General features: G+C 43.4%; 1 protein-coding gene across 4 annotated transcripts in view; it reads left to right on the top strand.

The window, feature by feature from the left end:
* RFTN1 (raftlin, lipid raft linker 1) overlaps positions 1 to 26135 on the top strand; it is a 238501-nt gene that overhangs the window by 19134 nt on the left and 193232 nt on the right. For all 4 annotated transcript variants that reach the window (XM_023554948.2, XM_023554946.2, XM_003415792.4 and 1 more), the window contains one exon: positions 722 to 874. In XM_023554948.2, the coding sequence (XP_023410716.1) occupies positions 730 to 874 (145 nt within the window). In that variant the 5' untranslated portion in view covers positions 722 to 729. The remainder of the gene's footprint in view (positions 1 to 721; positions 875 to 26135) is intronic.

Below are 26135 nucleotides of genomic sequence, written 5' to 3'. Positions count from 1 at the left end.
GCGCACGTTAGCTTCCAATTCCTCTGGCCCTGCTATTAGTGTTCAGTCAGTTTTCATTCTGGTCTAAAATGACTCTCTAAGAGCATGGAAGCGTACTGTTATTTCCCGCGGTTTGGTCTACAAAAGAATAAAAGGGGGACTTTGCGACAAGTCCCCATATAGTACCACCATCTCCTTTTAGAGATGTTGTATGAATTTAAATTCCTGTCTAAATAATTACTGTTGAGGGTAGAGAGGACTTTGGAGTTTGGAAATTGTAACAACAACTTATTCTCTCTTAACAACCACCGCGAAGGTGACACATCTCTTGTTTTTTTTTTCCACATGGGCTGACACTATAATGTGCAGTATTGCTTTTTAGATCCCATTTTTTAAAATCATGTACACAGAATATAGTGGAACTGAGGCACTGTGAGGTATTATTTCCCTCAGAGAAGAGAAAAAAAAACAAAGCAGGTATGTTTTTGGTGTCATTTAAAAATCACAGGGTGGCTGATAATGGTCTCTTCACAGAAAGAGAAGCCAGTCTGGGTACTGAGCTAGCACAGTCCCTCTTGTTTTATGTCGATATATTAAATTGTACTCTAGATTTCATAAAGGCTAGGTGGTTTATGTTTTCTTCAGGAATGTCATGGGGTCTTTTATACTACGGTGTTGAAAAGCAAAATCTCAGTTGAAAAAAAAAAATCCCACATCTCCTTTTTTTCTCCCCCTGCTGCAGCTGCTGAAATGGGTTGCGGATTGAACAAGTTAGAGAAACGTGATGAAAAACGGCCTGGGAATATTTATTCAACTTTGAAGAGGCCTCAGGTGGAAACCAAGATCGATGTGTCCTATGAATACCGCTTCCTGGAGTTCACGACTCTGAGTGCCGGTAAGTACTTGGAGGCTCTTGATTTCCTGGTGACTGAAATGAGTTTGAGGACTCCCTGGCTTCAGAAACCCTGGTGGTGTAGTGGTTAAGTGCTACGGCTGCTAACCAAAGGGTTGGCAGGTCAAGTCCGCCAGGCGCTCCTTGGAAACTCTATGGGGCAGTTCTACTCTGTCCTATAGGGTCACTATGAGTCTGAATTGACTCAGTGGCACTGGGTTTGGTTTTGGTTTGGCTGGCTTCCACGGCCCTATCCACGGGCAGGATCTTTAGCTGGGTTTCCCTTGCGCAAATGCTGGCAGAGCCTGGCAGGGACATAATTTGGTAGGTGTGTAAGGTTAGTGGATTTGTGAGGACCTGAAAAAGACAGGCCTGTCTAAAGGGGTTATTGTCGTCATTGTTAGGTGCCACTGAGTTGGTTCCAACTCATAGCGACCCTCTGTGCTACAGAACAAAACATTGCCCAGTCCTGTGCCATGCTCACAATCATTGTTACGGTTGAGCCCATTGTTGCAGCCGCTGTGTCAATATATCTCGTTGAGGGTCTTCCTCTTCTTTGCTGACCTTGTACTTTACCAAGCATGATGTCCTTCTCCAGGGACTGATCCCTCCTGATAACATGTCCAAAGTATGTAAGACGTAGTCTCGCCATCCTTGCTTCTAAGGAGTGTTCCGGTTCTTCTTCCAAGATAGATTTATTTGTTCTTTTGGCAGTCCATGGTATATTCAATATTCTTCACCAACACCATAATTCAAAGGCGTCAGTTCTTCTTTAGTCTTCCTTATTTATTGTCCAGCTTTTGCATGCATACGATGCGATTGAAAATACCATGGCTTGGATCAGACATACCTTAGGCTTCAAAATGACATCTTTGCTTTTCAACACTTTAAAGAGGTCTTTTGCAGCTTTTTTTTTTTTTTTTTTTTTGCAGCAGATTTGCCCAACGGAACGCATCTTTGATTTCTTGACTTCTGCTACCGTGGGTGTTGATTGTAAATCCAAGTAAAATGAAATCCTTGACAACCTCAGTCATTTATCTCTCTATCATGATGTTGTTTATTGGTCAGTTGTGAGGATTTTTGTTTTCTTCATGTTAAGGTATAATCCATACTGAAAGCTGTAGTCTTTGATCTTTAAGTGCTTCAAGTCCTCTTCACTTTCAGCAAGCAAGTTTGTGTCATCTGCATAACGCAGGTTGTTAATGAGCCTTCCTCCAATCCTGATGTCCCATTCTTCTTCATAATACTCCATCTTCTCGGATTATTTGCTCAGCATACAGATTGAATAGGTATAGTGAAAGGATACAACCCTGACACACACCTTTCCTGACTTTAAGTCACACAGTGTCCCCTCGTTCTGTTCGAATAGCTGCCCCTTAATCTATGTACAGTTTTCTCATGGGCACAATTAAGTGTTCTGGAATTCCCATTCTTTGCAGCGTTACCCATAATTTGTTATGACCCACACAGTTGAATGCCTTCCCATGGCCAGTAAAACACAGGTAAACGTCCTTCTGGTATCCTCTGCTTTCAGCCAGGATCCATCTGACATCAGCAATGATATTCCTGGTTCCACGTCCTCTTCTGAATCTGGCCTAAATTTCTGGCAGTTCCCTGTCGATACGCTGCTGCAGCCACCTTTGAGTGATCTGCAGTAAAATTTTACTCGCGTGTGATATTAATGATATTGTTCAATAATTTCCACATTTGGTTGGATCAGCCTTCTTGGAACTAGGCATAAATATGAATATCTTCCAGTCAGTTGACTAGATAGCTATCTTCCAAATTTCTTGGCATAGACAAGTGAATGCTTCTGGCCCTGCGTCTGTGTGTTGAAACATCTCAGTTGATATTCTGTCAATTCCTGGAGTCTTGTTTTTCGCCAATGCCCTCAGTGCATCTTGAACTTCTTCCTTCAGCACCATTGCTTCCTGATCATATGCTACCTCTTGAAATGGTTGAACATCGACCAATTCTTTTTGGTATGATAACTCTGTGTATTCCTTCTATCTTCTTTTGATGCTTCCTGCATCATTTAATATTTTCCCCATGGAATCCTTCACTATTGCAACTCGAGGCTTGAATTTTTCTTCAGTTCCTTCAGCTTGAGAAACGCCAAGCGTGTTCTCCCCTTTTGGTTTTCTATCTCTAGCTCTTTGCACATGTCATTATAATACTTCACTTTGTTTTCTCGAGCCAGCCTTTGAAATCTCCCATTCACTCCTTTTCCTTCATCATTTCATCATTTTGTGTTAGCTACTCAACATTCAAGAGCAAGTTTCAGAGACTCTTCTGACATCCATTTTGGTCTTTCTTTCTTTCTTGTCTTTTTAATGACCTTTTGTTTTCTTCATGTATGATGTCCTTGGTGTCGTTCCACAACTCACCTGGTCTTCAGTCATCAGTGTTCAGTGGGTCAAATCTGTTCTTGAGATGGTCTCTAAATTCAGGTGGGATATACTCAAGGTCATAGTTTGGTTCTCAGGAACTTATTCTAATTTTCTTCAGTTTCAACTTGAACTTGCATGTGAGCAATTGATGATTTGGTTCCGCATTCGGCCCCTGGCCTTGTTCTGACTGATGATATTGAGCTTTTCCATCATTTCTTTCCATAGATGTAGTCGATTTGACTCCTGTCTATTCCATCTGGCAAGGTCCATGTGCATAGTTGCCGTCTATGTTGGTGAAAAAAGGTATCTGCAGTGAAGAAGTCGTTGGTCTTTCAAAATTCTATCATGTGATTTCTGGCATCGTTTCTATCACCAAGGCCATATTTTCGAACTACCGATCCTTCTTTGTTTCCAAGTTTCGCATTCCAAGCACCAGTAATTATCAATGCATCCTGATTGTGTGTTCGACAACTTCAGACTGCAGAAAGCTGGTAAAAATCTTCAATTTTGCCATCTGTGGCCTTAGTGGTTAGTGTGTAAATTTGAATAATAGTCGTATTAACTGGTCTTTCTTGTAGGCGTATGGATATTATCCTATCACTGACAGCATTGTACTTCAGGATAGGTCTTGAAATGTTCTTTTTGACAATGAATGCGCCATTCCTCTTCAAGTTGTCATTCCCGGCAAAGTAGACCGTATGACTGCCCGATTCAAAATGGCCAATACTAGTCCATTTCAGCTCACTAATGCCTAGGATATCAATGCTTATGTGCTTCATTTCGTTTTTGATGATTTCTAATTTTCCTAGATTTAAACTTCATACATCCCACACTTCGATTATTAATGAATGTTTGCAGCTGTTTCTTCTAATTTTGAGTCGTGCCACATCAGCAGATGCAGGTCCAAAAAGCTTGACTGTATCCACGTCATTAAGGTTGACTCGACTTTGAGGAGGCAGCTCTTCCCCAGTCGTCTTTTGAGTGCCTTCCAACCTTGGGGACTCATCTTTTGGCACTGTATCAGACAGTGTTCCGCAGCTATTGATAAGGTTTTCACTGGCTAATTCTTTTCGGAAGTAGACTGCTGGGTCTTTCTTCCTAATCTTAGCGTGGAAGCTCAGCTGAAAACTGTCCTCCAGGGGTGACCCTGTTGGTATCGGAATACCAGTGGCTTAGCTTCCAGCATCACCGCAACACGCAAGCCCCTACAGTACGAGAAACTGACAGACACGTGGGAATCTAAAGGGGATAGTTTACAGAAATCCAGAATTTAATGTGAAGCCTCTCACTTTTTAGAAGATAGCAGCCTAGTAAAATCACTAATTGAAATGATAACAAATCAAAACTATGGGCCAAATAACACACATGGCTAGGCTGAATACGGCCTTTGGGCCACCCAGTTTGCAGGCTCTGTGTCATGGCAAGCCCCACAGAAAAGGAAATTTGCTTTGTCTTAACATACAAATCTGCTGTGCCCACCCAAATTCACCTGCCCATTCTTTGCCATCTTTCAAGAATGCTTGTCTACCTGGGCATGGCTTTACCTTACTGAAGCCAGAGGGTGTGTGGGTCATTTGCCCCTCCCAGTGTTCCATGGTCTGAGCAAACAGGGACTGGCCCTGGGGTGACTGACAAGGGATGGTCAACTTAATCACTCTAGAGCATTTGCTGAGCACCTGCTGTGTGCAGTGTTGGGCTGGTGCTGAGGGAAAATTGTGAGGCGTGTCCTGGTTTCCTGCAGCTTCTTCCCTAGCGAGGGATAGGAGATGCGTACACATGAGGAAAAAAATTAACACAATAGGTTATAACTGTGAGGAGGAAAACATGTAAAATGTGTTTTCAAAAGTGGAAGAGAGCACCCTTCTGTTGGTAGAGACGGGTCCTGGGAAGCTGAGAGCAAAAACCAGGCACTGTATAACTAAGACATTTAAGGCACTGTCTCCCTGGGGCTTCCGGGTATATGTTAGCCTCTATTGGCCGATAAGAAAATTAGTGGTGAAAGCCCTTATATTAGTTTCCTAGGGTGCTGTGACAAAGTACCACAAACTCTGTGGCTTAAAACAACAGAAATTAATTCTCTCCCAGTCCTGGAGACCAGAAGTCTGAAATCAAGGTGTTGGCAAGGCCACACTCTTTGAAAGCTCTAGTGAGGATGCTTCCTTGTGTCTTCCAGCTTCTGGTAGCCCCAGGGGTTCCTGGACTTGTGGTAGCATTATTCCAACGTCTGCCTCTGTGGTCACACGGCTGTCTTCCCTCTGTGTCTGTCTGTCCCTGTGTCTTCTCGGTTACGATCAGTCATCAGTCATTTTGGATTAGGACCCTCCCTACTCCAGGATGGCCTCAGGTTAAGTTAACTCTTTATGTCTTTAAAGACCCTATTTCTAATCAAGGCCATGTTTGCAGGTGCTGGAAGTTAGGATTTCAGCATACTTTTTGGGGGGATACAATTCAACCTGTTACTCCTGGATTTGAATTGGGGCTTCACTGCAGAGTAACTGGGAAAATCACTAGACCTCTGAGGCCTTTAGTGTCCTCGTCTATAAAATGAGTGTATGAATATCCATCTCATAGGCCAATTGTGTGGATTAAAAAAGGGAGCATGCGTGAAGCTCTTGGCACCATGGCTGCATGCGGTAGGGCTGCTGATATTACTAGTGCTACTACCACTCGTACTCAACTAGTACTCCTGCCTCTCTGCTGGGTCTCCAGCTGCATCTTGAGCCCTGAGAGAGATGGGCAGCTGAGTGTATCTGCAGGGATGTTCTGTATACTCCTCCAAGTTACCAGAACCCAACCAGCATTTTCCTCATCAGATTGGTTCCTTCAGATGTCCTTGATGAATACTATCACCATCAACAGCCAGACTTGAACTGTTAGCCATCTATGGCCATTCCTTCTGCTTGCCCACGATTTCTGTTTCATTCCTCAAGCCTATCAAAACTGCTTCTGAAAATGCTTACAATAGAGCTAACATGAAGTTGAACAAATCTGAAAATAAAATTATTGAAGCTACTTGGTCATCCATTTATTTGTTCAATGAATATTGGGGTGTCTACAATGTGCCAGGCATTGTAGAGTGATTAAAGGAAGAAGTAAAAGCATGTATAGGAAACAAGATCAGAAGGAAATACACCAAAATGTTAAATATTGATTGTTAGGATGGTGAGATTATAGGGAATTCTTTTTTGCATTGGGGTTATATTTGTTTTATTGTTAAGAAGAGTAAGGTTACTCATAAAACCTCCAGGAATATTTGCATTGGGGTTGTATTTCTTTTGTTGTTAAGAAGTGTGAGGTTACTCATAAAACCTGCAGGAATAGGACCCCTTCTTTGTCTTCCCACTGCTTCATCACTCCTCATCTGAATTGTTTCGGTAACCTCCTCATTTGTTTCCCTGCTCCCTTGTCTCTGGTCATAGCATCCACGTGGCTTTCCATTGTGCTTTCTTGGGTTGGATTATTGTTTGTTTTCCAACTATAAAATGGGCAGATGCCCATTACAAAAAACTTGAAAAACACTGAGAAGAATCCTACCTGGCCTTCTTGCTTCTGCCTTTGTCCTCCTACAGGTCAGGTCACTCCTCTGCTCACAGCCTCCTGTGGCTCCCACCTCACCCCAAGTGGCACCCACTTCCCCTGACCTCGCTCTCCCGTCTTTTGTCTTATGTGTTCTGCTCAGCCGGCCTTTCTTTTGAAACCCCTGGCCTCCTCAGGGCTTCTGCACTGTCTGTTCCCTCTGCCTGGAAGTCCTTCCCCAGATATACCTTTGGCTTACCTCCTTCCCTCTCGTTTGTGAAACCTTCCCTACCCACCTATTTAAAATTTCTACCTTCCCACCTACTCTCTATTCCTTTCCCTGCGTGATTCTTCTCCATAGCGCTTCTTAGCACCTGTATATTTTACTGGCTATGCATTTTACTTATTGTAATTTGTTTGCTTATTTGTTGTCTGTCTCCCTTCATGAGGAGGCAGAATTGCTTCCCGTGAGTGCAAGGATTTTCTCTGTTTCATTCTCTGCTGTGTCCAGTATGCTTAGAACAGTGCTTGGCATATAGCAGATAATCAATACGTATCTCTTGATGAATACCGTGATGTATATTTTTGTATCCTGCTTTTTACCGCCTATTACTGTATAGCAAGGCATGTACCCTGTTGTTACATATTCTCTGAAAATATGATTTAATGGGTGTGTATGATTTAATCATAGTGCATACCATAATTTATTTAGCAGTCCCCTTTTATTGGACATTCAAGTTATTTTGAGCTTTGGGCTACTATAAATAATGTTGTGATAAGCAACACTGTACATAAATCTTCGTGCACATTTCTGATGATTTCCTCAGGAATTACTGAATTGAAGGATATGAATGTCAGGACTCTTGATAAATTGCCAAATTACCCTCTAGATAGGACGTGTTTGTATCAAACACAAATCTGATCATGCTCAGCCCTTTGGCAGGTGCCCCAGGATAAATGAAGGTTCAAGCTGGCGCTCAGGGCTTCCGGAGCTCGGCCTGCCCTTTGCGAATTCTCTCCCACACGTCCCTTGGGGAACCGTGTACTGTCGTCGCTGCATTGCTCGCTTGTCTTCCAGGACCCGTTTTCCCAGCTCCCCTGCCTTAGCTCAGATGGGTCTCTGCTGCATTGGCCCTTGTTACGCCCTGTTGCTTACCAGAACTCACCGCCTCTTCAAGGTCCAGCTGAAATTGTTCTTTCTTGACATCCATCCCATCAGAATTACTCTTTTCTGCACACCTATAGTTTGTCAATACCGCTCTTACGACACTTTCATTGCATCATATATTAAACTTATTTGTATTTCTTTGAGGGCAAAGACCAAGCCTTGTTCATCTTTCTGTGTCCCAGCCAAGAACAGTGAGAATAAAAATAGCGTGTCTTAAATAGTAGGGTTCTAGAAAACCTACAAAGTAAATGTTTGTTACATATGCTGACTCGTTTTCCGGGCAGCCTCCCAAGCTTTGTTTGAGATGTTCCAGTAAGATCATTCTCTATTGCTCCAGAAAGGAACATTTGTTGAGTCCCAAGCTCTGGGTTGGGGTATTTGATTCCTCATCTCATTTTTTCCCTAATTTATTCAACTGTATTAAAGTACATAAATGGCAATAGTATTTTAAGTGTTCAGACCTGTGAAACCATCACCACACTCAAGATGCGGAACATTTCCATCACCCTCTTTGTAATCCCTCCTTTCCTCAACCCCTCTGCCTGTCCCCAGGCAACCACTGGTCTGCTTATATTTTCCAGAATTTTATATAAATGGAATCATACAGTATGTACTCATTTTTTTCTGGCTTCTTTCACTTACATACATATTTTGAGATGCATTTGTTTGGTTGGGGGTGTCCATAGTTCATTCCTTTTATTTCCCAGAATTCCATTGTATGGATATACCAAAGTTTGCTTATCCATTCACCTGTTAGTGGACATTTGGGTTGTTGCCACTTTTGGGCTATCACAAATAAAGTTGCTATGAACGTTTGCCTTTGTGTGGATTCTTATCTCAGTTTATCCTCACAGTAGCCCGGTGAGGTATATAAATACGCTCATTCCTTTTTGTGGATGAGGAATGAATGCTCAGAGAGGTTAAGGAACTTGCCCAAATATGCAGTGCTAGGAAGTGACAGGGGTGGACTTAAATTTAGGTCTCTCAGGTGTCAAAGCTCTTGTACCTTATAAAGTGCAAGGTGCTAGACAAATAGGCATTAACCCTAATTAAAGCACCCTCGTTAGAAAACTGGTGTTGTCCTCTAAAGGGCCGTAAGAATATTCCTCTTCCATGAGGTTATGGCCACAGAATATTTTTAAATGGCTCTTGATATATTTATTTCTCACAGAGAAGATGCTTGTCTGACTTTTAAGCAAATGACTTGTCAGGGAAAGGAGTTGGCCCGCTTCCACCTGGTGGCTTAGGCAGAGTGGGATCACGTGCACGTTTTTGAAGATCAAGGTCAGAGTTAGCACCATTTTGTTTGTCCCTTGCTTAAAGTTCAGTGCCATTGTGGATGATGTTGGAACATGCAACCTTACTTGCAGGGCTGGCAGAAGTGAAAAGCAGCAGGAATCTCACAGTAAAGCACATAAGGAGCCAAAAAAACTCAACTCTGGGTGATTTGATTGGGTCTTAAATTTTCAGTTAACTCTGGTCACCGAGGGATAAACCTGCCCTTTGATGGGTTTTTATCGCAGACGGAGGCCCATAAAGCATTCCAGTTTCTGCAAAACAGTGCCTCATTATCCCTTTTATGTGTGTGTTTTGCCAGCTTCTCTGTGCCAGGCCACTCTGACACCACTTGAAAGCTACCTGTGTAAGCTCTGTGAGAATCAACGGTGTTTTATGCGTGTTTGGTGGCAGGGACTGTTGGCACAGTGAGCGACTTGTATAATGAGGCCAGTGCCCAGGGCCTGATCCTTGCTTGAACTGTCTAGGCCTGTGCTTTCCCACACAGAGCCGCCAGCCACTGACTGTCAAATTTCAATTGAAATCCATTAAAAGTAAATAAAATAAAATAAATTCAGTTCCTCCATCACGCTAGCCACATTTCAAGTACTCAACAGCCATGTGTGGCTGTTGACTACCATAGCAAACCGCACAGACATAGACCATTTCTGTCTCCACAGTTCTATTGGACAGTGCTGGTCTAGTCTGTTTTTCAAGGAAGAGAAACTTGGTTTCAGATCAGGATCTGTGTCTCTAATTCAGAATATTTTACCATTTTTTTCATAAATGTTTACCCTTGGGGTCACTAGGGACCATGTGATGATGAGTCATCAATTCCACAAATATTTGCTGAATATTGATCTTAGACCAGATGTTGTGCCCCTGGGGACATGTGGGTGAACCAGACAGGAGTCTGGCTCTAGACCACTAACTTAGGCTGGCTCAAAATCTTTTACAGATGAAGAACCAGGCAATTGTAATACTTGATGCTAGGGTATGGTAGAGGGGGCAGTGGTAGCACCCAGTCCAGGAGGATTTCAGATCTCCAGGTCATGTTGGAGTTAGCCAGGCAGAGAATGGGTGGGAAGAAGAGGAGAGAAAGAGATGATCTTTGCAGGCAGAAAGGGAACCACATGTGGGAGGGACCAGGACTCAGAGACAAAATTGAATATATGGGGAGCTTTAGGAGGTTCGATGTCATTGGAGTGTGGCCTTTGGAGAAGTGAAGTGCTATAAGTGTTGTGCTGAGTCTAGACTTGCTCATAAGAGGACTGAAGGTTTTTAAGGGGGAAGGGTCTTTTCATTCTGGAGAGACCCCTCTGGGGTTAGAATGAAGAAAGGATGGAGGAGGGGAAGCCAGTGGGAAGCCATTGCAGTTATTGGGCCAGGGGTCAAGACGTCCTCCTTTTAGGCAGTGTCATTGGGGACAATAGAAGTTAGTAGAGTCGGGAGAGATTAGGAGGTGGGTGGTATCCAAAGACTGACTTGTACCCAGGAGGTAAAGTTTGAGGGACAGGGGAGACTAGAGAATGAGGCACTTGGATGGAGAGCAAAGGAGGTCTCCACAGATGGACACTGTCATTCTGCTTTAAAGCATTTTCAGATTACACTCTGCTTGATCTTCCAAGTAGACCAGAGAGTTGGAGGGAAGATGTGGTGTTCTTTTTTTTTTTTTTTTTTTTAATGAATAAATTGTATTGACTGGCTAGTTGTAAATGGTACCAGAATCCAGTGTTTTAACTCTTTCTACAGGATTTTTCTACTGCATGAGAAAGAGAGCTTAGTGCCAACCTGTCAGTCCTACTGAATGGTGTGTCAGTAGTATTTGTTTAAATAGCTTTGTCGAGGTATAATCTACATACAATAAAACATACTCATTTTAAGTATATGATTTTTAAACATCCTTGCAACTACCACCACACTTAAGATAAACAACTTTTCCATCACCCCAGGAAGTTCCCTCATGCCTCACCCACTCCTAGAGCCAGACAACTTTTCATCTGTTTTCTGTCACTGTAGATTAGTTTTGCGTCTTTTCGAATATCATTTGAATGGGATATTAACAGCATTTACTCTTTGGTGCCTGGTTTTCTTTAACTCTCAGTATAATGCTTTTTCGATTCATCCATGCTGTTGCTTGCATCAAGAGCTCATTTCTCTTTATTGCTTAGTAAGTTCATTATTTGAGTGTGCGACAATTTGTGTAGTCATTCTCCTGTTGAACGTTTGGGGCTTTTATGAAAAAAGCTGCTGTGAACATTGTGAGCAGTGTTCACTAACTAGTGAACATTGCATGGGCGGCTGTTTTTATTTCAGTTAGATAAACATGTAGGAGTGGAATTTCTGGATTGTATGCTTTTTTTTTTTTATGCTAAATGTATGTTTGCCTTTCTAGGGAACCACTCAACTGCTTTCCAACGTAGTTATACCATTTTACATGTCCAGCAACAATGGGGAGCTGGTGGCTTTACTAGCTTTAGTAGAGCTAGTGTCATTTCAACACCTAGTGTTGTATTAATGTCTTTTAAACAAACAAACAACAGTCTTCATGAGGTGGGTAGAGTTACTTCCATGGTATAGAAGAGGAAATTGAGATATTGAGTATGGAGAAGGTTCCAAAAGTAACTTGTCCTAGGCCACCAAGCTGTGTTGGATATGTGCAGTACTTGCGGTTGTCTTGTTGAATAGCAAACCCTTCACCATGAGTTTTCTTGGTTTCTGAGTCTCCTGCACATTGTGCTAGGTTTAAAAAAAAAATGGAAGATCTCAATGTGAAAAAGTTGAAAGGTGATTTATCCTACGCTGCATGTTTTCTTAAAGTTCATCTTCTATTTTTCCTCTTAAATCCTTGCTTATAAAACATTCCCATGGCACACATTAGAATTTTTAGGATCACTCTACTTTGTTACGTTTTAAAAATTTGTATCCTTCTGGTTTTCCTGTCTAGGAAGTATTTAGGTGCTGACCTTTGGAACTTTTCTCTCTGACGTTGTGCTGACCAGTCGCAGACTTGGATGTTGCCTGCCAGCATTTTAGCCTTAAACTCTGTGTATAAATTTTGAGTGGTCATGATAATAACATGAGATGACATTCATTATTCTAACCATGCATACTGGGCAATGAATCATTTAAGAGTACAGTTTTTATTTGACTTCCTGCCTGGGTAACATTAGCCCTGAGCACAACTGCAGAAGCAGCTGATAACCGTCATCTATTTAAATTGTCCTCTCAGTCTCCCCTCTCAATCCAGAAAAAAGACTAATCTAAAAAGATGGGTTGCAGTTGAAATTAAGCTCTGAAGATTAACGGATTGTTTTTTGGGCTAAGAGCTTGGGTGCCTAATGGCTAGTTATAAATCCTGGCACTGTTTGCCTGTCTGATTCCAGGTGTCCTAGAGGAAGGGAATAAGCAAATTCTAAGATATCATGCAAAATAATTTTAGCCTCTGGAGAGAGACTACATGCCTTTAGAACTCACTGTTATGTCAGAGCAGTGCTTCTCAAACTTGAGCATAATCAGAGTCATGAGAAGGGCCCGCTGAAACACAGGTTTCTGGGCCTCACCCCAGAGTGTCTGATTCAGCGGGTCTGAGATGAGACCTGGGAATTTGCATTTCTAACAAGTTCCCTAGTAATGTTGATGCTGCTGGTCCGGGGGCTGCACTTTGAGAACCTTAAAAGACCACGTGGAGTGAAATTTTCTTTTTTCTCAGTGGAGATGGTGGGGAAAAAATGATACTGGTAAAATTTTTTAAGTGTAGGATAAAATTCAGTAAATACTTACATACCTACCTATATTATGACCGATTCATATCTTATTTCCTTGAAGTAGCTTGTAATATATTTGCGATGGACAGGTCATTCTCTTGAAAAAAAAAAAAAAAACAGTAAGTGGAATGGTTCTGAAACGGTGTAGCATATTAGAATTACCTGGGAAGTTTAAGACCTTCCTATGCCCAGGCTGCACCCCAGACCAATTAAATTGACCTTGGGGAAGGGGTGCCAGCGTGCACCTAAGGTTGGGAAGCAGTGAGTTCGCATCTGGGAAGTATATGTTAAGTACCAACATGAGCATCCCAACTGGTGACCCTCAGTGGGTCACAGTGTACTGAGATTTCTTTTCCCTATAGCTCTCGGGGCTGTTAGAACCTCCTACAGGTTGCCCCCAGTCCCAGAAAGCCTGGCCTCTTGTGCCCAGGGTGCTCATAGCTGCCTGACATGGAGTAGGTCGAGAAGCACTGGTATAAACAGCCAGTGGTCTGGAAGCTCGGCCATGAGAATGCACATCCCAAGGGCTGAACTCTCAGGCTTTCGCTGGACGTTGAAGGAGAAGGAGGACCCAGACTAGCGTGGAGGGTGATGGAGTAGGGGCCACACTCCACAGGGGGAGCAGCATAGCAAAGACAGAGGCAGGAATGTGTGCTTCTGTTTCAGGAACAGGGAGTAGGTTCCTGGGGGAACCGTTGGGAGACATCGGTAAGGACAGACAGGGAAGTGCTGGTTTTAGAAATGGTGGCTTTTTTAATGACCAGCCATGTAAGGTTTTAAGGTGCCTTGGGGAGGTGGGGTATCCACTGGGACAGCTGGGTTTCAGTTACAATTGAGATGCAGGAAACTGTGTGGAGGACTTTGGGGCTTCAGGGAAATTTATTCCCCATGGTCTAGCCCGGTGAGCCTCAAAGTGTGGTCCTTGGACCTGCAGCATCTCCATCACCTGGGAACGTGTTAGAAATGCAAATTCTCAGGCCCTACATAGACCTACTGAATCGGAAACTCTAGATGTAGAGCTGTAGCAGACTGTGTTTTAACAAGCCCACCATGTGACTCTCTTGTTGCTAAACTTTGAGAAGGACTAGTCTAGAGTTCTTCCAGTCACAGTGGAGGGGACAGTGGATGAACTCACGAGATGTGGATGGACCTTGGGATGTGACAGGCTGAGTGGATAGGAATGAGTGTTTGCAAGAAGGTCTGTGGGACTAGACTGAAGGAAGAGGATTGAAAGGTGGGTTTAGGAAATGGTTTCTCACTGGCCAACAGGTGTGTAGCTAGTGGTCTGGGGTCTGCAGACAGCCTCCGCTTGGGTCAGGGGCCTTGGCTGTGCCCTTCACCCTCATCCACAGCAGGAGGGCATAGTGTAGCCCAGGAGGCAGTCAGAACTGTGGCTCTGTCCAGGACATACCCCACATATTGGGATCCCACTTAGATCCCCAGCAGGTAGACCTTTATTTTCAGATAGGTGGTTTATCAGGTGTAATTCTAACTTTGCTTCCACATAGAAGCGGGCCTGGAGGCTGTGGTTGGACCGCAACAGTCACATGGTCCAGCCTCCTCCTTGGCACTTTTATGGAAGACTTCTGCCTTCTTTAGATGTCTTACACTTCTGCTTCCCTCAACCCGCACTGGCCTTTCCTGCTCCTTTGCCATGATCTTTGGCAGTCTGACTAGGCCCCATAGAAGCGACCTGTTGTTAGCTGCTGAGTAGTCAGCTCCCAAGTCATGGCAACTCCATGTACAACAGGGTAGGACCATTGTAATCCATAGGGTTTCCATTGACTGATTTTCAGAAGGAGATTGCCGGACCTTTCTGCTAGTCTTAGTCTGGAAGCTCCGCTGAAACCGGTTCAGCATCATAACAACACACAAGCCTCCCTGACAGACAGACAGTGTTGGCTGTACTGAAGTGCACTGGCTGGAAATCAAACCCAGGTCTCCTGCGTGGGAGGCGAGAATTTTGCCGCTGAATCACCACTGCCCTCCAGATAGAAATGACTTAGAGCTGACAATATAGAACAAGCATTAATGGGCTTAGCTTACGTCTAGGAATAACACCTGGCTGCAGGTGCCTGCAGATGTGAGCCCCCCTTTACTGGAACCCCAACATAGAAGGATGTAGAGAGGAAGGAAGGGAATTGGGGGGCTGGGTGGTTATTTGCACTATAGGAGGATTCTTCGTTTAAAGTGGGTTTCACCATGGGGTTCCTTTAGATAGAGCCTCAAGTGCCCTGAAGTGTTTGTTTTGCCATCCCTTAATGAGGTATTTATTCCCTCTCTCTAAATATGATACCTGCAGTGTTAGAACATACCAATTAGTCTATAACATTTGCAGCTCTTCAACAGAACTGAGCATAAAGTCATTGACATTGCTGGCATTTTTTTTTTTCAGGTTACGCAAACAAACTTTGAAGCAAAATGTCAGAAGCCATGAGCGGAGGGAGGTGGATGGATAAGGGGCAAGGTCCAAAGCATCCTTTAATGTCACAGCATAAGACAGGAGCTCCCATGGTCTGAGTTGGGGGTATGACTTTTTTATATCCTCCTGACCTTAAACTAAGGAGCCTTAGTAGCTCAATGGTTAAGTGCTTGGCTGCTGACCGAAAGGTTGGAGGCTTGGAACCACCCAATAGGTCTGCGGGAGAAAGACCTGGTGATCTGTTCCTGTAAAGACTACAGCCTAGAAAACCTTATGGAGTAGTTCTACTCTGTCATATGGGGTTGCTATAAGTTGGAATCGACTTGATATGATACCTAATGGCAACAGCAAACCTTAAGCTTACCCCAAATGGAGGGTCCTCATGCTACAGCCCTTAAAGAGAGTGGGCTGTCTTCTCCTGTGCCATCTTGTCTGCTGGGGAGCCCTGCAGGTGGACCAGGTGTGATGGGAGCGATGGACTTGGGTGATGATGATGATGATGATATTATATAACAGTAATAATGGCAATAACAGCTAATGCCCCAAGCACACTTGTTGTTAGGTGCTGTCACAAATTAATCCTAACAAAGATCTTGAAGTCGCAGATGAGAAAACGGAGACGCAGAGGGATACTTGTGGTCACACAGCGAATATCTGCTGGGGCTGGAGTTAGAACCTGTACTTGCTTTCTTCAGGTCCTTTGCTCTTAAGTAATGTGGACTGTACCAAAAGTTTGCTCCCAGGTACCACTTTGAGATTTGGTAGGAGCTGATCTGTCACTCAAAGACCCCAGCTGTGTTGTCCCTCCCTTTGACTGAGCCCTGAACTAGGGAGAACTTGCCCATATGTTTTGGTGAATCATAGATGATGGGGATGAAAATAGAAACTCAGCGTTGTCGTATGCTCTGTGGTTCGCAATGCACCTTTAGGTACTTTAGCACAACTCTGTAGGTGATGTTTGTAGCCCATTTTACAGAGAGGAAGACTAAATCGCAGGTGGTCCTGACTTGCAGAGCCACAGCTGGAGCTGAGGCCCCCTGACTCCACATCGCCTGTGTGTTTCGCTGTTGCCCAGGACCTTCAGGATCTGAGGGCTGGAACTGGAAGCCATGTTAAAGTGCCTGTCACCTGTTGAGGACCAGCTTTCTTATTTGCCAAGATCATGGATGTTGGCAAATAACCTACTAGAGCATAGTATTGCTTCCACTCGTTGCTGGTATTAAAATAGGGCTAAGTTTGACCTCTAGCTCAGATTTAGAAGGCAGAATCTGAACTTGGATGTGTGAGGATGGCTGCCACATGCTCCCAGGTTTGTAAACATGCCAGGCCCAGAGTTTATCCTGTGCCAAGTGTAGACTCCTCCTTTGCTGAAAATAGTATGAGCAGTAGGGTAGGGAAACGTTTTTCTTTCCTAGAAAATTGCTCCTTGGTCCTCTAGGTAGCATCAGCTTCTCTGAAACCATCTGTTCCTTCCAATATAATTTCCAGACTTTGAGAGTAAATAGTTTTTCCTGACCCACTTTCAGCTTCTTTTCCCTTTCATCACTGTTCATTAATAAATTGCGTAGCAGCATTTTCACAGAGAGTGCATATGTATATTTATTCAATTTCAGTTTGGGTAAAAGCAATTGCTGGGTGCTGTGAAGTTGTTTAATTTCCTACCTGCATTTCATCTTTTTTTTTTTTCCTTTCAGTTTCTGTAATTGCTGAGAGTTGGTTGCGGTTTTTAAGACTAACATGAGGAAGTCGGTGGCATGAGTTGTGAGTGGAGGTGCTAGTTGGGTGGTGTGATAAAAACAGACCCTGTTTTCAAACAGAGGATGCAAAGAGCCGTAAGAAAATTGGCTGCCATGAAACATGTCTCACAGCAGATAAATACGCCCTGACGGAGTTTGCGGGGAGTTTTTCAAGATAGATGAGATAATATGTGTGACATGGCTTTAAGTTTTTCAGAGCAAAACTGCTGTATACATCTTCTGTATTGTTACTGTTGATATTGAAACAAGTCCGCTGTGAGAATGAATGTTATTGTTAAGTGTTCACTAATGGGGGTGATGCGATTAGATTTACGGGGGAGGAAGGCATTCTTTGCATTCCTTTCTTAATGTCAAAACTCTTCATACTCTTTTCCCAGCTACTTCTAATCCATACCAAGAACACTCAGGCATGTGTGAAAACAGGCTCGGGAGTGTGTGTGTGTGAGCATGTATGTGTGAGTGTGAGTGTGAGTGTGTGTGTAATGCAAGCAGTGCTGTATATAGGGTCACTAGCATTCGGAACCGAATCCATAGCACCTAACGACAACAATAAGGCCACCTTCAGTAAAATGAAATTCCTCAGGGATGGCTGTTATTTGTCAAAGCAAAACCAAATTACTTTTCCACGGTGATTTGTAAAAACAGTGGAAGGTAACAGTAATAATTTTTTTTTTTCATTTATCTAATTTGGTTAAAACTGAACAGAAAACGAGTTAATGTTTTGTGTGCCCTGCTAATTATTCTTACTAGCAAATATTGCTTCAAAGAATTTTTATAAAGAAGTATTATCCAATTTTGTTGGGATCCAGTATCCTTTGCTCAGATCTCCCCAGTGTTTCTGAAGAAAGGAGGCCCGTTGAATTTATCTGTAAAATATCTTCAAAAGCAATTCTGGTGTGAGAAGGTAGTTCAAATTTGTATGTGAATCTGGCTTCATGTTGCATGTCACTGTCATTAGGTCTAGAAAGTCATTCCCTTATTTCTGGGTTTTAGACATGCCGTAAGCTATTCTTGGTTTACAGGTCAGATCTGGTAAATAATAATTATGTAGGTGAGAGATGCCTGCAGCTGTGATTTTTTTTTTCCCCCATTCTGTTACAACAGCATGCTTTTCAGGAGCATGCGTACGATCTGTCAGGAGGAGTGTACATTAGATTGATGGCCTCACTGGGCCTTCTTAAAAGACAAAGGGGGTTACTTCATCTGGGTGTCTGGGTGTAAATTTAGAGTTGGTTGGTCAGCATGAACACAACATGGATCCATGAGAAACAAATGTGGCTTTTGACACAAGATTGGTAACACATTCTTTTTTTTTTTTTTTTTATTGTGCTTTAAGTGAAAATTTACAAATCAAGTCGGACTCTCATATAAAAATTTATAAACACCTTGCTGTATACTCCTAATTGCTCTCCCCCTAATGAGACAGCACACTCCTTCCCTCCACTCTGTCTTTTTGTGTCCATTCAGCCAGCTTCCGACCCCCTCTGTCCTTCAAACAGGAGATGCCAACATTGTCTCATGTGTCTGTTTGATCCAAGAAGCTCATTCTTCCCCAGTATCATTTTCTATTCCATAGTCTAGTCCAATCCTTGTCTGAAGAGTTGGCTTTGGGAATGGTTTCTGTCTTGGACTAACAGAAGGTCTGGGGACCATGACCTCTGGGGTCCTTCTAGTCTCAGAGCATTAAGCCTGGTCTTTTTACAAGAATTTGGGGTCTGCATCCCACTGCTCTCCTGCTCCCTCAGGGGTTCTCTGTTGTGTTCCCTGTCAGGGCAGTCATCCGTTGTAGCCAGGCACCGTCTAGTTCTTCTGATCTCAGGCTAATGTAGCCTCTGGTTTATGTGGCCCTTTCTGTCTCTTGGGCTCATAATTACCTTGTGTCTTTGGTGTTCTTCATTCTCCTTTGCTCCAGGTTGGTTGAGACCAATTGATGCACCTTAGATGGCCGCTTGCTAGCGTTTAAGACCCCAGATGCCACTCTCCAAAGTGGGATACAGAATGTCTTCTTAATAGATTTTATTATGCCAATTGACTTAGATGTTCCCTGAAACCATGGTCCCCAAACCCCTGCTATGCTGGCCTTCGAAGTGTTTGGTTTATTCAGGAAACTTCTTTGCTTTTGGTTTAGTCCCTTGTGGTGACCTCTCCTGTATTGCGGTAACACATTCTTAAGGGGCTGGTGTGGGGATAGACTTTCCTTAATGGAGACAGCAGTCGTCTCTGTTGAATTTTATTCAGCAAAATTAATTAATCGAATATATATTGATTTCCTACTCTTTCTCAGGCTCCAGTGCAGTGATGAACAAGATGGTAATCTCTATGTAGGAACTGGTGTCTAAAAAAATGTCTAGAGGGATTAATGTCTAGCCCAGTGTCCATTTTCCCATACCTGGAAACTAGACCAGTTTGGGTACAACTTAATATTAGGATCTGTATGTCATCTTGGAGAAGTGTCTGTTTTGGCTTACCATGATTTATCTCAGTCTTGGTGGGTCCTGTGTGTCTAGAGATATGTCTGCTGTCTGGTGGCACAGAAAGGCCCTGGAAATCCTAGACCAGATCTAATCCCTGGGCTCACCAAATCGCAGCCTAGAAAATGCCTGGATTAATGTCTCAATCAAACCAGCTCCCTGGGGAATAGGACTCGTCTCTGCTGCCCATATCTACAGGCTGTGCTTTTGGGGGCTTAATAGATGAACCCAAGATGCCTTGGGCATCTGCTCCCAGGCCTTCAGCCCATCATGGCTTTCTCCGTGAGAAATGGCCTGTTTGACCAGAGTGAAATGAAGTTTGTGAAGGAAAAGTTACCACTTCTTCTAACAGCCTGGGCTGAGATAGTGCCAGAAAGATGGATAAACAAGGGACAGAAAGGCATTAGATTTTTCTGGATTTCTCAGCTTTATCACCCAAACTGGTGGCCCAAATGCTCCTTTTCTTTCCTCTGTTTCCTGCCAATCTAGAAACTGTCAATAAAAACAAAAACTTATTCTCATTTCTTGTTGATGGTTTCTGGACTTGGACTTTTTATAAACGGATTAGACCAAAATAACAAAAATTCAAGAAAAGTTGTCTTTTCCCATAATCTCCTGTCCTTTTTTTGCTATAGCGTATGAAGTCAGAGGTGTCTTCATGTAGGTGATGGGGGCCAGTGTCCTGGAGAGATGACCCACCGAAGTTTTTGTTCTCCCACCTGGGAGGAATGTTGGAGTACTAGACAGAGTTTGGGCTTGGAAGCCAAGTTAACTGAGGTTAAAACTCTACTTTTATGGTTATTAGTCATGTGACATTGAGGAGTGTGGTAGACATCCTTTAAAATGGCCCCCAATGATCTCTTCCTCTAGTATTCATGTTTTTGTTATCATTCTCTTCCCCTGAGTGTGAGCTAGACGTAGTGACTTGCTCCTAATGAATGGAATACAGAAGAACTAACGGGATGTTGCATTTGAGACTAGGATATGAAAAAACTGTGGCTTTCATTTTGGGCATGCTCTTGGTCTCTTGCTCACTTGCTCCAAGGGGAGCTGGGTACCATGTTGTGAGTAGACCTATGGAGATGCCCACATGGCAGGGCCCTCAGGCCAACAAATTTCAAGGAACTGAATTCTGCCAATGACCATGTGTATGAGCTTGGAAGCCAGTCCTCTCCAGTGGAACTTTGAAATGACTGTAGGCCTGGCCTACACCTTGACTGCAAACTCCTGAAGCACCCAGCCAAGTTGCTTCTGGATTCCTGATTTACGAAAACTGTGAGATAATAAATGTTTGTTGTTTTAAGCCAATAAATTTTGGGGTGACTTGTTACACAGCAGTAGATAACCCAGGCAGTTATGTTAAGAGTCTTACCCTATGTAAGAGGCAGCATCATGGAGTGGTTAAGAGCACAGGCTCTTGAGCCAGACTGCTTGGCTTCAAATTCTGGATATGCCACTTATTAGCTGTATGACCTTGGGAAAGTTGTGTAACATCTCTGTGACTCAGTTTTATCCTCTGTAAATGAGAAATGCCATTTTTGGCTTGTAGCCTCTATCTTATAGGAAGACTAGCTAGAAAAGGGGTGGGAGCAGGTTCTAATTGACCCAGGCCACAGTCCCTGCCACAGTGACTATGAAGGGGCCACGTTGGTAGTTCTCTGTGACTGTCTCCAGTCAGTTTCTGCCTTTCTTTTTAAACATTTTATTGTGGTTTTGGTGAAAGTTTACAGAGCAAAATAGCTTCCCGTTCAACATTCTATATACATTTTGTTTCTGACATTAGTTTCAATCCCCTCAATGTGATAGCACTCTACCCACTTCCTTCCTGGGTTCCCCGTTTGCATTCACCCAGCTTTCCTGCCCTTCCTGTCTTCTGAACTTTGTTTTGGGGCAAATGCTGCCCTTTGGGTCTCGTGTCGTTGATTGTTCTGAAGAGCACGTTCCTCACGGGTGTTATTGTTCACTTTATAGGCCTGTCTGTTGTTTTGATGAAAGGTGATCTCTGAGAGTGGGTTGGGTTCCCCTTGAAGGAGTGGTCTCAGGACTAAGCAGAGTGAGGGAAGCAGGATGGGGTAAGGGTAGCAGCTAAGTGAGGAGGTGGCCTTAGATGGGTTCTGCTTCAGCCTGACCCCACGGGGTACTCTGAAACATGAATTACCCACTGCCATCGAGTCAATTCCAACTCACAGTGACCCTATAGGACAGAGTAGAACTGCCCCAAAGTATTTCCAAGGCTGTAAATCTTTACAGAAGCAGACTGCCATGTCTTTTTCCCACAAAGTGGCTGGTGGGTTTGAACCACTGACCTTTTAGTTAGCAGCTGAGTGCTTAACCACTGTGCTACCAGGGCTCCTTAGAGCATGAATTATATCACAGAATTGGTCTCACCTTGAGGCAAGAGGGCCACCTTTTATGCCCCTATATCGGTCAGTCCTTAGCAGCCAACACCCAGCAGCTGAAGGGTGTGTGTGCATGGGCCCCCGAAAGGAGATCGGAGCAGGCAGCGAGAAAGATCCCGTCAGTGATCTACCAATTCGGAAGCAAATGATACTGTGTTTATTATCCAGCCTCATCATTTCTTTGATGCCAGGGAGACAGGGTGATAGCATCTCTGTCTAATTTCATTCCATGGGCCTTGTTGAACAGAGAACATCTCTTCTCGAGACCGAATTCTATGATTAAGGAAAGGCTTCTGCTTTGAACACAGTTATTCATCAACCTAGTCAGTTGCTAAGTCTGGCTTCCATCTGTGGAAATCAAGATTTGTGACGTTTAAACATATTGATGAAATGCAAATGCCCTGTGGTTAGCCTTGGAACATATATAAATAAATGACCTAGAAGGAGTTCGAGAGGATGGGAGCAAAGCCCTCTCTTGAATTAGAGAACTGGTCCTCGCTATGTGCCAGCATTTGGTCACCACTATCAGTGCTGATAAAGTTCGGCTCTTCCTGATGTCCCCTGCTTGTTGTGGGCTGTTTACTTGTAGCTGCAACTGCATTTTTTCCTCCTATCTTCCTTTTTTATTATTAACTTTGAAATTGGGTTTCTCTAATTCAGTCCCCTAGTATAAAAATAACCATCAAATTTTTGTCTAGGGAAAGAAATATAGTTGTATATGTACCTACAAGACACCAGCTCTCCTTAATTTTTGAGAGTTTCTTGTGTCTTCTTGCTGTTTTCACTTCGTCTGCTTTCGAGCAGAAAAATAAAATTGCATTCTATTGACATGCTCTTCTGCTGGGAGACCAAGACACATTATATTCTTTCTGTGTGTCCCTAGTTGTGATGAAATGGTGGAAAACCTCCAGCAACCTTAAGCGGGATAGGCACTAGTGATTTATCCAGTATCAGGAAGGAATATGGTAATTTACTCTTTTTTCCCCCGTTAAAGAAACAGCCTATGAGTTTAAGCAGCTGATGCTGTGTGAATACCAGTGTGCTTTAATGGAGACGCCATTAATAATTTACCTTTATAGTGTAATAGTTTCTGTTTTTCTGGCCAAAATTTTGTTTCAACCCCTGTGTTATGGATGAAAAATAGGATCAATTAATATTGAGTGATGACAGCCTCCCTGCGGAGAGAAAATGGGAAATCTTGGTGTCGTCATCCGCCTTGTGACTAAGAAATAGCTTTTCTTAATTGTACGGAACAGAGAAACCCAGGGGGATGTAATTCATTTCTCCCCAGCTTGCGATGTAAATTGAAAGGAAGGAAAAATAACCACATGCCGGAGTGGGGACGTGAGCTCGACCACTGAGCTATGTCTGGCGTGGAGGGCTCACTAGAAATGAGCCAGCAGCGCTCCCCCACAATGGAGAGTCCCTGTTGATGCAGAATTGCCCAGAGCTCCCCATGTCATATGATCCAGAGTGTTTCAAATTGAGTTATGGGAACCTCTCTGCCTGGAATGTTCTGCTCCCAGAGCTTCTCACAGCTCATTCCTTCTCATGCTCCAAGCCTCTGCTTAGAGTCACCATCTCAGGGAAGACTTCTCTTATCATCCTGCCTAAAACAGTCTTTCCCTTACCGTGCTCCCTTTCAGCCTTCACTCCGTGCTTTATTTTCTTCGTGGGACTTATCATCATCTGAAATCAATATTATTTGATTGTTTGGTGGTCATTTATGGTTCCCCAAGTAAAGTAAGCACCACAAGGGCATGACTTCGCCTTGTTCACCACTAAGTCCTCATGGCCGCAGTGATGAGGGGACTTTCTAGGCCATCAATACATATCTGTTAAATGAGTGAGTTGTTAATGTGAAAACTCTATCCAGGAAGCCAGTTGCTGTTGAGTTGACTCCAACTCAGAATGATCCCATGGGTGTCAGAGTAGTACTGTGATCCATAGGGTTTTCAGTGGCTGATTTGACAGAAGCAGATTGCCAGGCCTTTCTTTTGAGATACCTCTGGGTGGACTTGAATCTCCAACTTTTCGATGAGCAGCTGAATGGTTTATAATGCAGAATAATTAAAAATCCTTGTACGTGCAGATGGAACTGATGGAACTAGAAGAGAAATTAACTCTGTCTAGCAAGGATACCGTGACCGTTGGGACTTGGCTTTTACCGTCAGCCAGTGCCTTACCTGACTAGGGCTCATTAACCAAAAGAAAAAAAACTCATTGCTGTTGAGTCAATTCCAACTCCTAGCAACCCTACAGGACAGGGTGGAACTGCCCTGTAGAGTTTCCAAGGCTGTAGATCTTTACGGACGCAGACTGTCACATCTTTCTCCCGCAGAACAGCTGGTGGGTTTGAATTGCCCACCTTTCGGTTGGTAACTGAACATTTAACCACTGCCCCAACAGGGCTCTTTCTACGTGGTAATTATCTAAATCTAAATCCTCAGAGGTCATATCTTTTTTTGTTTGTTTTAATTTGCTTTGTTGTTGTGGAGTCAGCTTCAACTCATAGTGACCCTATGTACAACAGAATGAAGCACTGGCCGGCCCGCACCATCCTCTCAATCCTTGTTATGCTTGAGCCCATTGTTGGAGCCACTGTGTCAGTCCATCTCATTGAGGGTCTTCCTCTTCTTTGCTGACCCTCTACTTTACCAAGCATGATGTCCTTCTGCAAGGACTGGTGCCTCTGGATAACACATCCAATGTATGTGAGACGAGCTCTTGCCATCCTTGCTTCTAATGAACATTCTGGCTATACTTCTTCCAAGACAGATTTGTTTTTTTCTTCTGGAAGTCCATGGTATATTCAGTATTCTTCACCAACACCATAATTCAAAGACATCAATTCTTCGGTTTTCCTTATTCATTGTCCAGCATACCAATGCATGTGAGATAACTGAAAACACAGTGGCTTGGGTCAGGCACACCTTAGTCCTCAAAATGACATCTTTGCTTTTTAACACTTGAAAGAGGACTTCTGCATCAGATTAGCTTAATGCAATACATCGTTTGATTTTTTAATTTGCTTTAGTTTTCCATTAATATTTACCCTTGGACATGGGAGTACCAGGAGGCATTCCAGAGACATCCCAGGCTTTTAGGCATACTTTTCCCTACCCATTGTACAGCAGCAATCCAGTTTCCCCTGGAAATTGGGGTCTGTCACCCTAGCCAGCACAATAATTACCTTCTTGGTTTTTTGGTTCTTTGGCGTTTGTAGTCCAAAATGGCTAAGCGTCAATCTCAACTTCTAGTTTAGTGAAACCATCATTGCGTCTCCTGGTGGAAGTATTTCTCTCTTGGGACCCAAGACCTCCAACCCAGTAGAGCCAATAGTAGCGGGGAAAGGAAGCAAAAATTTTCAGTATATTAGATTTAATAGTGAGAAGATCCACTCCTGCTTCTACCCCTTGATTCCTGTTGTTGTTAGTTGCTGTCGGTTCCAACTCATAGCGACCCCATGTGTGCAAAATAGAACTGTTCTGTAGGGTTTTCAAGGCTGTGACCTTTTGGGAGCAAATCACTAGCCCTTTCTTCCAAGTAGCCTCTGGGTGGGCTAAAACCAACAACCTTTTGGCTAGTAGTCGAGCGCTTAACTGTTTGCACCACTCAGGGACTCCTTAATGTGTGTATTTTAGCTGTGGAAGAAATAGAACTGATTCAAATTGTATTCCTCGCCCTGGAAGATTGAACTCCAGTGTGTCAGAATATTGTCTCCCAAGTAGTTCCATAGGGAACGTAGGACTAATAAATGGTACTTTCAAAGCAATATGTAGAGTTTCGCAAACATGGTGTGGCTAAGGCTCTTTTGATGTTAACACTGCATTGTGTGTGAATTAGTGGTTTAAAAATTGCATTGGATGGGAGCCTGTTTTTTTCTTCACCTCTCTCCTCTCTGAGTGCTTTAAAGTGACCATCAGATGCCCGTAGATGTCCAGTCCATTGTTCTCTGTATCACTCATCACCACAGGGTTGGCTGGCTTCCTGGCGGTGTGCTGGCATCTTTCTCATGGCCCAAAGATTAGCCTGTGTTTATCTTGGAGGGAGGAAGGTGAATAGCAGCAGCATTAACTAATTAATCAGTGGCTGTTTA

This window comes from Loxodonta africana, chromosome 27 (assembly GCF_030014295.1).
Source record: "Loxodonta africana isolate mLoxAfr1 chromosome 27, mLoxAfr1.hap2, whole genome shotgun sequence".
Lineage (NCBI taxonomy): Eukaryota > Metazoa > Chordata > Mammalia > Proboscidea > Elephantidae > Loxodonta > Loxodonta africana.
The sequence above is the reverse complement of the archived record's forward strand: the minus strand, read 5'-3'. Positions and strand labels throughout refer to the sequence as shown.